Below are 12933 nucleotides of genomic sequence, written 5' to 3'. Positions count from 1 at the left end.
ATAATAACTGGCTTATAGACATGGATTTTAATTTAAATAAATTTATGTAATTTAATTAATTTAAAATAGAAGAATGGGGATTGAATGAATTAATTAAATGTGAATTTAATTAATAGAGGAATATTAGCGTATCAAATAAATATTAAATATTTATTTAATCTAGTGGACATATTTATGTGTCTACCTTTTCCCCTCTTTGAGATGATGTGGTTTATCACATTGTTTCAATGAAAAATAAGGATAGTATGTGCCGCAGTATGCACCAAGGTAGTGGTTAAGTATGCCCCCTCTAGAGATGGGACAAAATTTTAGAAAATTGGGCGATCTCTCAAAAAATAGAATGAAGTTAGGAGACGGTAGAATACAGGAATTTAGAAATAATGGTGAAAGAATGGGAGAAGACATAATGAATATGGAGAAATGAGAGGTTTCTAAAGTTCACAAGGACCACAACAATGAGCGGGGTGAAGTAGGATTAGGGCTAGGGGGTGTATAATTGGAGGGGAAGGGGTAAAATTGTCTCATTTGCACCTATCTCCCTGGCAGTTTGGAGCTCTGATAGTGATCTTGGGTGAAGGAGTGAGCAACAGTCATCATGGTGGTGCATATAGAAGATCACCGACTAGAGCGAATTCATTGATACCAGTGGCCAGAGGACTACGGACTGTCAGTACGCAAATGTTTAATTTTTCTTTTGATGCATTTTTAGCATGTTTTTCCAAGTGTCAAAGTCCAAAGAAGACAATAGCAATAGACCTATGTTTTAGCACTTTTGTCCCATAAAGTAGGTCTATTGTGCCACAATAATGCTTTTGTATAGCTTGTTTAGCATGTTTGTTATTGTAGAACATTTGTATCATAGGTATAGTGCTTTCGTAGTTCTAGCACTTTTGTGTGACTGTTGTGATGCATTTGTTATGAAATAGCGCAATTGTATAATTTTGGTAGCTCCATTATTTTGTTAGCGCTTTTGTGCATTAGTTGTAGCGCTATTGTCAGCAAAGTGATGCAATTATGATAGATGCCCCACTGTTAGATAAAATATCACTTGATGCCTGTGTTGATTGATTGATTGGTTGTTTTGGTGAATCATAGCAGCCCCATTGAAACTAGGTCATTGTTATAAATGCCTATTGTAGTCTAAGATTTCCATAATTGATTACCTATTGAGACCCAAAGATAATTGATTAAGAAGTATCTATTGATAGTCTAGGTTGAAACTTTAAGAAATTTTGTAGAAAAATAACTGATATGTGTTGATATGTGTAGGAGGAGCTACCCATCCTGCAGATGCAAGAGAGACATCCAACAACATAGAAGCTACGTGAGTAGTTGTCTAAGTTGGAGATTGATTGTGTGAGTGCGACTAGATTATACTGGATGATGTATGTGCCTGTGATTCAGACAAATTGTGGATTGCTGACAACACTAGCCGAGCGGTGGCATAGCGAGATATGCTCGTTTCATTTGGCAATGGGAGAGATGTCGGTGACCTTGGAGGATGTATGGCAGATACTACAAATTCCAATCAGAGGGGAGCTTGTAATGTATGATCGCCACCTGGGGACATCAGCCTTATGGAGGATATTTACCGAGGATGTATATATTGAGGATGGCTCCATGGCTTGGGAGCACATAGCAGCACTCCATGAGCCACTACCATTGGTGCTAGTAGGTATTGTTAGGGGTTTGATTTTCCCTAATCAACATTCTCATGGATTGGTCGTTGGTTGGGGCCACATGCTAGAAGAGATGGTTACAAAGGGGACCCATTATGCATGGGGGCCATGTGTGTTGGTGTACCTCTACAGGGACTTACATGAGGTAGTATACCGAGAGAGTATATCACTAGGTATAGGGATCACGTTGTTACACATTTGGGCTTGGGAGCACTTTCTAGTCACACAACTAGTGTGTATGAGGTTTAGGGTGATAGATCAACCCTATGTATTTATGTATGGAGGTTTGATGACCTAGCCCCATTTGGGGAAGTTGGATTTTTGGTGTAGTGCATTAGAAGACTTAGATAGGGTCATATGGAGGTCGTACACTGATTGTGAGGCTTGGGAGGATGATGGAGAGGCCTTACCATATGTATATGTGACTCAATTTTTGATTGGTTGCAGATCCCATATTATGGAGAGATAATTGCTAGGGAGAGTGATGAGACAGTTTGGGCAGAGGCAAAGTATGTCAAGGGGTTTGAGGGAGTATGCACGAGTAGTGTGCAAGAGATATCAGTGGGGGCCGATTTTGCCCTATGATTAGGCCCTTGCAGAGTTCCAAACATAACAGGTGAGACCATGGCAGATGAGTCCAAAGATTGCAGATGTTGGGGTGACATAGGAGTATACATAATATCGCACCACTCATCTAATTTCATGGATCTCAGATCTCACAGAGCTCATGCCACCATTTGAGGATGACAAAGCACCATGATAGGAGAGGAGGAGGAGATTAGGCATGGGTGGTGGAGGTGGATTTAAAGGTGGAGTAGGTCGGGGAGGTTTTGGAGGAGGAGGTGGTGGAGGTGCTGGGGGAGGTGGACTAGGTGGAGGAGGATGGTTACAAAGGAGAGGAAGAGGTGGGCAGCTATTACAAATGTCGCAGGGTCTGCTCATATAGGGAGCAACGAGAGTAGGAGGGAGAGATGTTGGTGGTGGAGAGGGAGATGATGAGATGATGGAGATGGGATAGGGAGTCGCGGGTGGGGAAGAGGGAGACCTACGAGATGTGGTGCTTTTACTTTCCCCTCTTTGAGACGGTGTATTTTATCGCGTCATTTCAAAGAAAGAAAGATAGGTATGAGAAATATGCCCCAAAAATGTTAATTTAGTGGGTGGTATGCCCCCTCGAGAGATGGGATAAAATTGCAGAAAATTGGGTGATCTCTCCAAAAAATAAGAGAAAGAAGTTAGGGGATGGTAGAGCGGGATGGAATTTAGAGGAAATGGCAAGAGAATGTAGGAAAATGGGGGTAAAATGGAGAAACGGAGAAACATCAAGCTAGTGAGTACACGGGGGTCATAGTGTAAATGATTGATATTGTACAATTGATCAAAATTGGTTGGATAATCTGGTGCAATCAGTTGAATTGCCTTGGTTGAGTCAAACCATGATAGTTGATGTTAGTTGTTCACTTGGACAGGATAAGGTCTGAGTAAGTGAGTCAAATTGACCTGATGAGACTTAGACAATTGATGTAATTGCTCAATGAAGTCAAGGTATTTGAAGCAGAATACTCGTTGAGACTTAGACAATTGATGTAATTGTCTATTTTGATTGTGTTTGATTGGTTGATCAATTGATAGTGTTTGCATTGTAGGTTGTTTGTGGTGTTTGTTGGAATTAGCATACCTATTGAGACTAGGGAATTGATGTAAATGCTTGTTGTAGTTGAGGTGTGCATGAGTCAATGTACCTATGTAGACAAAGTAACTTTTTTTGCTTATAGGATGATGTAGGTAACATAGGTTACGTAGCCCCTCCTTTTAGAGATAGATGGTGATGAATGTGGCTTGACTGGTTTGATGGGAAACGATGCATAGTATGCAATTATGATGATGACCTAGATAGGGAGAGTGAGGGGGGGGATTCAATGTTAGATAGAAGGTATGAAGGACCTAGTACTCATTCCAATGGAAGAGGATCAAAAAATAGAGTATCCATTGTCATGACGATGTATGAATGATATGCAGTGATATGGAATTATGGATGGATGGAATGCAACCGAATGCAATATATACAGATGAGATGAAATGGTGATCCATGGCATATTCACAATGCTTAATTTTAATCATCGAGCATGGTAGTATCGATCTTGCCCTAGGTATCAGAAACCAAGGTTGAGTGTATCACTTGTAAGCAAACATTGTAGACAAGGAAAGTTCCCCTCCATTCTAGTTCATGTAAAAATGGTCGAGGTGTACGTTGTAGTTAGTAATCCATAGGGGTCCATGACTGTATTTTTGCATAGGATCACGTAGCTTAGTGAACTTCCCATGTAGACACTATTAGTATATGCCCCAAAACTTCATTGGAATAATTTGCAGACAACAAACAAAGAAAAAGATATCAAGAACCATCCTGGCTACTTTAATCACTTCTGGATATCCTAGAGTAGCATAGGAACCTAATATAAATAAATAAATAAATAACTGACCAAGTGCTTATCAGCCGAACAATTTTTTTTTGTCAAAGAAAATGTTACCATGTCTTGTTTGTGGGGAAGGGTGCATCCTTCTGAAGATGGTTGTGTGCAAATGTTTTGATTGGTTGGTTGATTTGTTAGGTGGTTATCATTTGAGTAGCTCAAAATTTTGTTTTGTGTCTTTTGCGATGCGTATGTACAAGGATTAATATACTTTGTAATATTTTTTATTGATTTTGACATTTTTGCCATGTTTTTAGATTTTTTTTAATGTTGTGAATGTTTTTGGTATTCTTTCAAGATATTTTTGAATGAGAAATTCAATGTATCACAAGCATGGATAATCCACTCCCATCAGTAGGTTTAAGAACATTTACCCCCAGTTAGATGGTGGTGTGAAAGCGTGATGCGGGATACATGAAGTAATAACCCTGATTGCAAATCAATAACAAGCCTTGGTATAAATGATAGATGAATGGATGTGATCACAACAAGTCTGAAAGACAATAGAGCCATAGCCTTTACGAATGACACTCGTTTACCAGGTTTTCACCACTGTACTTACCCAAGGCACCACCAGAGTGGTTTTTACTATTTGGATGAATGATTTTTCATTACTATTTTCTTAATTTTTTTTTGTGCTTTATTTAGGACTATTTCCAGAATGTTTTTGGTATTTTCTGATATTGAAGGAACTTGATTCTCTACACAACTTATGTATGAAACCTTTTGAGATGCATGTTGTTGACCAGATCTGCTAGTGGTTCTCCTTTTGAAGTTTCTAACTGATATGCCCCAAACCTAAATACGACAGTGATGACATATGGACCTAGCCAGTTGGATTCAAATTTTCCTCAGTGTTCTTTGTTCAATTGATTGTGAGGATTATCCTTGAGAACAAGATCACCTACTTAAAATGTGTGAGGTTTGATCCTATGATTGTAGCTTCTTCTCATACACTGGTGATAGGGTTTTAGGTGATTGTAGGCAGCTTGTCTCTTTTCATCAAGCAGTTCCAAGTCCTTAAGATGTGAGACTTGGTATTCTTCATCATTTATTATATTGTGTAAGGAGACCCGTAGAGATAGTAATTCCACCTCAACAGGAAAGATGGCTTCTTCTCCCTAAACTAGTGAGTAGGGGGTTGCGCCTATAGGGGTTTGAATGCTAGTTCTATATGCCCATAGTGGTGGATTCAAACGAATATGCCAATCATGACTACATCATTGCCTTTCTTTTTGAGGATCCTCAATATATTCTTATTAGATGGTTCAACTTGACCATTGCCTTGTTGGTAATATTGGGTGGAAAAATGGTGTTGGATATGAAACTTCTCACAGAGTTCACGGACATCTTGATTTTTGAAAGGGAGCCTGTTATTTATGATGATAGACATGGGTACACCATATCCGTAGATGATGTAATTGAGGATGAATGAGGTGATCTTCTTCCTGGTGACTTGGGTGAGTGGAGCTTCGATCCACTTGGTGAAGTACTGTGTGGCGGTAAAGATAAATTTATGACCGTTGGATGAAGATGGGTGGATTTTACCCACAAGGTCAAGTCCCCATTAACAAAGGGGCCATGGTATTGTGATAGGTTGTAATTACTATGCTGGGGCATGTATCAAATATCTGTGAACTTGGCACTTCTTGCACTTTCTAATAAAATAATAGAAGTCCTTCTCCATGGAGGGCCAATAGTATCGGGATCGCATGATTTTCTTTGCTAGTGAAGGTCCACTTGAGTGAGACCCACAAATTCCTTCATGTACCTCTTCTAAGGCTCTTTTTATCTCATCTTGTTTCAAACATAGAAGGAGAGTACCATCAAGACTTTGTCTGTATAGGGTTTCGACAATGATGGTGTATCTAGCGATTTAGCGGATAAAGATTTTTTGTTGGTTGTTTGATTGGATAGGGGGAAGTGTGGTGTAGGAGTACCTAAGCACCAAGAGGCTACAGGAAGACAAAATAAAATTCATGAGTAAATTCAATCACATTTGAGTTTTTAAATTCATTTTAAGTCATGGTGAATCAATATGTAAGGCTAATTAGAGCCATTTGCAAAAAGTTGTCAAATTGTCCTAGTTAAGGTCTTAATTGGTCAAATGGGTTAAAAATTGTGAAATGACCCTTGGAATGGTAATAAGAATGTATAAGATTTTTAAATGGTCATTTGGACATGTATTGAAGGTTTTTGTAAAGCCATGAAGTAATTTGTGCAAAAGTGTAAGAGTTGTCAACTTGACAACAAAATGTTGTCAAGCAAAGTTGCAAAAGGGGTTAAAAGTTGGTTATGAGACATAGTTGTACGGTCAAAACTAACCAAGAGTCTATAAAAAGGCATTATATGGTCGTTCCAAATAAGAAAGAGAAGAAAGGGAAGAAAGGATAACATTTTGATACATTTTGGTGCATTCTACTATTGTCATTTTGATTGGCTTTCAAGTTTTTCTGTTAGTTTCAGGTCTTGTATGACCATGTATGGCCTTGAAACCTTTGTATATATATAATTTATAGTTATATATGTGAATTAAATTTTGTTTCCTTTTGATTTGGAGTGATTATCATTATAAATGAAGAAGTTATGGAATTTTTGGTGAAAGTTGTTGATTGCAGATTTGAGGTTTTTAGAGAACAGTCATGTTAAAGCGTATGGTATGGACTCATATGGAATAATTATGACCTCTAAATAGATTTAATAGAAATATATGTGAATCCTCTTTCTTTTGATTTTGTTCTGAGACATTTTTGTTTATATTTGTGGAAGTTATGAATATTTTGGTGAAAACTGGTTTTAAACTGTCTTTAATAGAGTTGTAGGCAATGATTTGTCTTTATATAATGATTAAACCAGTGGAAAATTTAATGGATTACATATTATGAAATTCAATCCATAAAGGGTTCATGTGAAATTGTTTTTAGATCATTTTTATTTTGTTTTTTCAAAGATATTTGATGCCCTAGGCAGACTGGGCATGCACATGCTTTGTTTGGGGACAACAGAAATGGGTCTCAATGCAATAGCCATAACTTCTAATAGAACCATTGGATGTGGATAATTGTTGGATATGTTGTTTTTAATCTAGTTGTTCAAGGTAGGACTAAAGGGATTGAGGTGGTTTTATCTGGTTAGAGAGTTATAGACCTCTGTGTACAAGTCTATCCAAGGGGACAACAAGCTGACAAGTTTGGTACCTAGATTAAGTTTATGTTTTCTTGATTGATTGATTGTTGAAGTATGATGAAATATGCCTCTAATGAGATTTTCTAATGATGAAAATATGGATTGATCAACATGATCCTAGAGTTGTGATTGGTTTTCGAGGATGCTTTGCATCAAATTGGTATCAGAGCTCAGAAGATTTTGAGTGTGTAGATAGAGCGCCGAAAGAGGCAATCTACACCAGGATTTTGGGTGGAGCAAAGGTTTTGGAATTGATTCTTGTTATTGAGTTTTTATGGTTGCAGGTGCACGTTTGATCACTGCATGTGGGAATATAGGAAGGTTTGTCAAGAGGGCCAGAGAAGATGGTCCATTGGGTGTCGCCAAAAGTCTTGGGGAGAGAGTCATGAAGGGACTCCCAGGTGAGGGACAAAGGTTATTGGTGTTTGTAGAAGCATCGAGGAGTGGACTTCAGATTAGAGATGCACCTTAGAGGAAGCCAACATACACTTCATTGATAGGAGTCACATTTGAAGGATAGAAAGAGCACAATAGAGGCATCAATCTAGTGATGAAGATGAAGAGGCAAAGTTTTGTTTGCAGGTTCTTAACCAGAGCATTTCCATGGGACATGGAAACATTTCAAGGTCCAGAGTATGGTGTGGGAGTACCAAAGCGCTAAGAGGCTACAAGAAGATAAAATACAATTCATGAGTAAATTCAATCACATTTGAGTTTTTATGTTCATTTTAAGTCATGGTGAATCAATATGTAAGGCTAATTAGAGCCATTTGTAAAAAGTTGTCAAATTGTCCTAGTTAAGGTCTTAATTGGTCAAATGCATTAAAAATTATGAAATGACCTTTGAAATGGTAATTAACATGTATAAGATTGTTAAATGGTCATTTGGACATGTATTGAAGGTTTTTATAAATCCATGAAGTCATTTGTGCAAAAGTGTAAAAGTTGTCAACTTGACAACAAAATGTTGTTAAGCAAAGTTGCAAAAATGCAACAAAAGTTGCAACAGGGGTTAAAAGTTGGTTATGAGAGGTATTTGTAAGGTAAAAATTGACCAAGAGTCTATAAAAAGGCATTTTATGGTCATTATAAATAATAAAGGGAAGAAATGGAATAAAGGATAACATTTTGATACATTTTGGTGCATTCTACTATTGTCATTTTGATTGGCTTTCCAATTTTTATGTTGGTTCTAAGATTTGTACAACCATGTATGGCCTAGAAACCTTTGTATATATATAGTGGACAGTTATATATGTGAATTACCTTTCTTTTCCTTTTTTTTTGGAGTGATTATCATTAGAAATGAAGAAGTTATGGAATGTTTGGTGAAAGTTGTTGATTGCAGATTTGAGGTTCCCTGAGAACAGTCATGTTGCAGCGTATGGTATGGACTCATATGGACTAATTATGAACTCTAAATAGATTTATTGGAAATATATGCGAATCCTTTTTCTTTTACTTTTGGTGTAAGATGTTTTTGTTTATATTTGTGGAATTTATGAAGATTTTGGTGAGAACTGGTTTTAAACTGTCTTCAATGGAATTGCAAGCAATGATTTGTCTTTATATAATGATTAAACCATTATAAAATTTAATGGATTAAATATTATGAAATTAAATTCATAAAGGTTTCATGTGAAATTGGTTTGAGATCATTTGGGTTTTTTTTTTGAAAGATACTTGATGCCCTAGGTGAACTGGGCATGCACATGCTTTGCTTGGGGACAATAGAAATGGGTTTCAATGCAGAGGCCATAACTTTTAATTGAACCATTGGATGTAGATAATGTTTGGATATGTTTTTTTTAATCTAGTTTTTCAGGGTCGGATTGAAGGGAGTGAAGTGTTTTTATCTATTTAGAGATTTATAGACCTCTTTGTACAGGTCTATCCAAGGGGACAACAAGTTGACAAGTTTGGTACCTAGATTAAGTTTATGTTTTCTTGATTGATTGATTGTTGAAGTATGATGAAATATGCCTCGAATGAATTGTTATCATGATGAAAATATGGATGGATCAACATGATCCTAGAGTTGTGATTGGTTTTCTAGGATGCTCTGCATCAAAGTGTTTGGTCACATAGGTAAGTGAAAAACTCACCGTATCATGGGGAGTCGGAATTGATAAGGTGACATATCATTTCAGATTCATGGATATCATAAGTGGGGATCCAAAGTTGTTCCACAAAGAACTCATAGTGTGTCAAATTTTGTGAAAGATCTAGGAGAGATGCAATTGTAGCTATTGCGTTGGTAGCTCAATTTTGATCACTTGGTATTTGCTAAAATGTGATAGTTGTAAATGATTCTTTGAAACTATCCACCATCCTTTTGTACAACATGAGATTATCATCTTTTGTTTGCTATTTATCAGTGACTTGTTGGATGAGCAGCTAGTAATATCCATATACTTGTAGCTCTTTTAGATTCCATTGCATGGCCAATCTAAGTCTTGTGATCAAGGCCTCATATTCTGCTATATTATTTGTGCATGAAGAAGTGAGTCGGTATGACTATGGGATACTATCACCTTGAGGTGTGATAAAAATAATACCTACCCTTGAGCCATGTCTAGTGTATGAGCCATCAAAATATAGGTTCTAGGGGTGTAGATGTGATAATGAAAATTTCCTCATCCGAAAAGTTGGAAATAAGAGGATGGTCACCTTTGAGTGGTGCATCAACCAACTAATCTGCAATAACCTATCCCTTGCTATCTTTGTGGTCCACATACTCAATATAAAATTCACTTGGGATCATAACCCATTTGGCCAAGTGGCCTGTAAATGCTGCCTTATTGAGTAGGTACTTGACTGATCCTATCTTGGTAATAAGTTGTACTTTGTGCATTAACATGTAGTGCCTTAATTTGGTGGCTACCAAGATAATTGTTAGGCAAGCTCGCTCAATAGGTGTGTAATTCAGTTCATATCCTACCAATGTTCGAGAGATGTAGTAGATAGCACATTATTTTCTTTCGACATTATGTTGTGCAAGCAATACCCCTAATGATGTGGTTGTAGCTGAGATGTATAACAATAGAGGTCTGCTTGGATCTGATGAAATCAACAATGGTGTATTCATTAGGTAGTTTTTAAGAATTTGGAATGCTTGTTGGCATTTTGCATCCCATTGAAAGTGGATATTTTTATGTAATAGATGGGTGAAGGGATGACATTTATCAACCAATTGTGCAATGAACCGTCGAATGGATTGTAGTCTCCCTTGTAATATCCTCAATTGATTGATATTCTTTGGAGGTGGCATTTCCATGATTGCCTTGACTTTCACAGGATCTACCTCAATGCCTTTACTTGAGACACTATATCCTAAGAGATTCCTGGAAGTTACTCAAAAGACACATTTCTTTGGATTGAGACAGACGTGGTATTGTTCCAATTTGTTGAAGATTTTATCTAGTACTACAATATGACCCTCTCTTGTTAATGATTTAGCTAGTTAATCATCCACATAATCTTTCATTGTTGTGTGCATCATGTCTTGAAAGATGGTAGTCATGGATATTTGATATGTTTCCCCTGCATTCTTTAGACCAAAGCGCATTACATTCCAACAGTATGTTCCCCATGGATGTGTGAAAGCAGTTTTGTGTTGATCCTCTGGAGCAATTTTAATTTGGTTGTATCCTAAAAAAGTCATCCATGAGAGAAAGCATCACATGACCTGCTATTACATTGACAATCATGTCGATGTTTGGTAAGGGAAAGTCATCTTTAGGACATTCTTTGTTTAAATCTTTGAAATCCGTACAGATACAGATGCCCCCTTTAGGTTTATCAACATGTACAATATTGGAGATCCATTCTGCATAATCAATTGGTTTGATGAAACCAACATCCAAGAGATTTTTAAGTTCGGCCTTGACAAGAACAACAATTTGTGTGTGCATCTTTCTGAGCTTTTGTTTGATAGGTTTAGCTCCTGCTATAGTTAAGTGATGCATGACCAAATCTAGATCTAAGTCGGGCATGTTTGCATAGGACCATGCAAAGTTGATTAGGCGCTTTTGGAAGAATTCCACAAAGTTTGGCTCTTCTTCAGGAGTTAATAGAGATGCCAAATGTATTTTGTGAGGAGTCTTAGGGGTCCCCACATTGAATTTTTTTATTTCTTCTATCTAGATGGTTGATCTCTCTGGATTCGTACTAAAGGGGAGGATGTCAAACCTTTCTTCCTCAGGCACCTCAGAGAGGTTTTCACCTTTGGATACACTCTTTGTTTTTACTATTTTGGGATCAAAAGTGCCACCATGTGGTTTTCACTAGAAGATCCATGCTTTATTGTAATATATTTGTAGTTGAAAGGTTTGGCATCTACCCCAAAGTATGCTACGTTGTTAAGTTCAATGACAAACCCAGTTTTATGATCTTTGCTTGGTATTTCATCCCATAATTATAGAAAGTCTATGAGTGCCTCATCATTTTGGAAATGGTCAAGGCATGGGGGATTTGGCTGGTTCCATTTGATGAGTTTGGGATGAATGATAGGAATTACTTCATCAATTAAGTTGAGTTTGCAAGAGGCATCAGTGAGGGTTAATATGGAGGCATGAAGTTCATTGATGGTTCTCTCCTTGTCAGATTCAGGCATAAGATTTGACATAGGGCCTGTGGAAGTTTCTTCTAGCTCAGGATCCCAATTTTTTTAAATCCATGCTTCTCCATAAGTTGGTATATCCTTATGAGGTGGTGGAGGTGATGTTTCTTCCTTGTCCAATTCATTTAAATGCACTGAATCCCATTTCCACTCATGTGAGTTTGTCTCAGAATCACCCTCTCGCATATGATTACTATACCAAACTGGTGATGAGTTGATACTTTGTTATATTTTTATTCTTAGAACTCTTGAGTTTTTGTTATCTTTTGGTTTGCATAGTAGTAGTAATATATTGGAAGTTGACTATATGTATTCCATATGTTAAGTTTGAACTTATTAAATCATGTTCTACCTTTGCCAGTCTATTCCTGCAGCCAAGTCATTTATTCCTATAGCCATGTGGATTATTTAGGGTAATATCATATGTGAATTAATAGATGTGTTAGTTAAATAAAATGTGTATGTATGTCCTTGTATGCTATTTTTGTTGTAGTGCAGGTAATAAAAGATGCCATGGTGGATGTTCTCCTATCGCGCCTGATGAAGGAAAGGATACGTATGAGATAACTGAAGATCAAACTATAGAGGATCTGAGCAAGCGCAAGGTACTGCGTAAGCAGAGCAGTCAAGCGACATTACCAATGTCTAACTTCAGTGGGCATTGAATTTTCAAATACTGCCATGACATGTAAAGACTGCGGTGTGGTTCAGATCCACATTTCCTATAGCATAGCTCTAGTTATCTTCTTTATCAATCAATCATCCACCTCTTCTTCTGGGCGTGATTTGTGTGGTCTTTTGTAGTTAGTTTATTTTTAATAAATATACCTTCTTCTTCTCAAGAGATGGACAAAAAGGAGAAGAAGAGAGCAGAGAATTTTTGATAGTCATTCTTGAGTTTCTTTTTAAAACTATGTAATCACTTACAGAAAAAGATGAATAAAAGTTATGTTATTTTGATCTATTAAGAGTT

At 37.1% G+C, this 12933-nt stretch overlaps 1 protein-coding gene across 1 annotated transcript; it reads left to right on the top strand.

Annotated features, from left to right (window-relative positions):
• The first annotated feature begins 2463 nt into the window (after positions 1-2463).
• On the top strand, positions 2464-12625 carry LOC131858025 (uncharacterized). The gene is made up of 3 exons (XM_059210870.1): positions 2464-2611; positions 7624-7740; positions 12459-12625. Exons 1-3 carry the CDS (start codon positions 2464-2466, stop codon positions 12623-12625), a joined length of 432 nt encoding a protein of 143 aa, XP_059066853.1.
• Positions 12626-12933: the final 308 nt, after the last annotated feature.

Source organism: Cryptomeria japonica, chromosome 1 (assembly GCF_030272615.1).
Source record: "Cryptomeria japonica chromosome 1, Sugi_1.0, whole genome shotgun sequence".
Lineage (NCBI taxonomy): Eukaryota > Viridiplantae > Streptophyta > Pinopsida > Cupressales > Cupressaceae > Cryptomeria > Cryptomeria japonica.
This window is presented reverse-complemented; position numbering and strand designations above follow the sequence as displayed.

Excerpts from the sequence above, each read along its gene's own strand:
- LOC131858025 (XM_059210870.1), top strand. The coding sequence starts at position 2,464 with ATGGGTGGTGGAGGTGGATTTAAAGGTGGAGTAGGTCGGGGAGGTTTT. Across the intron at positions 2,612-7,623 it reads GCTATTACAAATGTCGCAGG|GTGCACGTTTGATCACTGCA; the intron begins GTCTGCTCATAT and ends TTATGGTTGCAG. Across the intron at positions 7,741-12,458 it reads AGTCATGAAGGGACTCCCAG|GTAATAAAAGATGCCATGGT; the intron begins GTGAGGGACAAA and ends GTTGTAGTGCAG.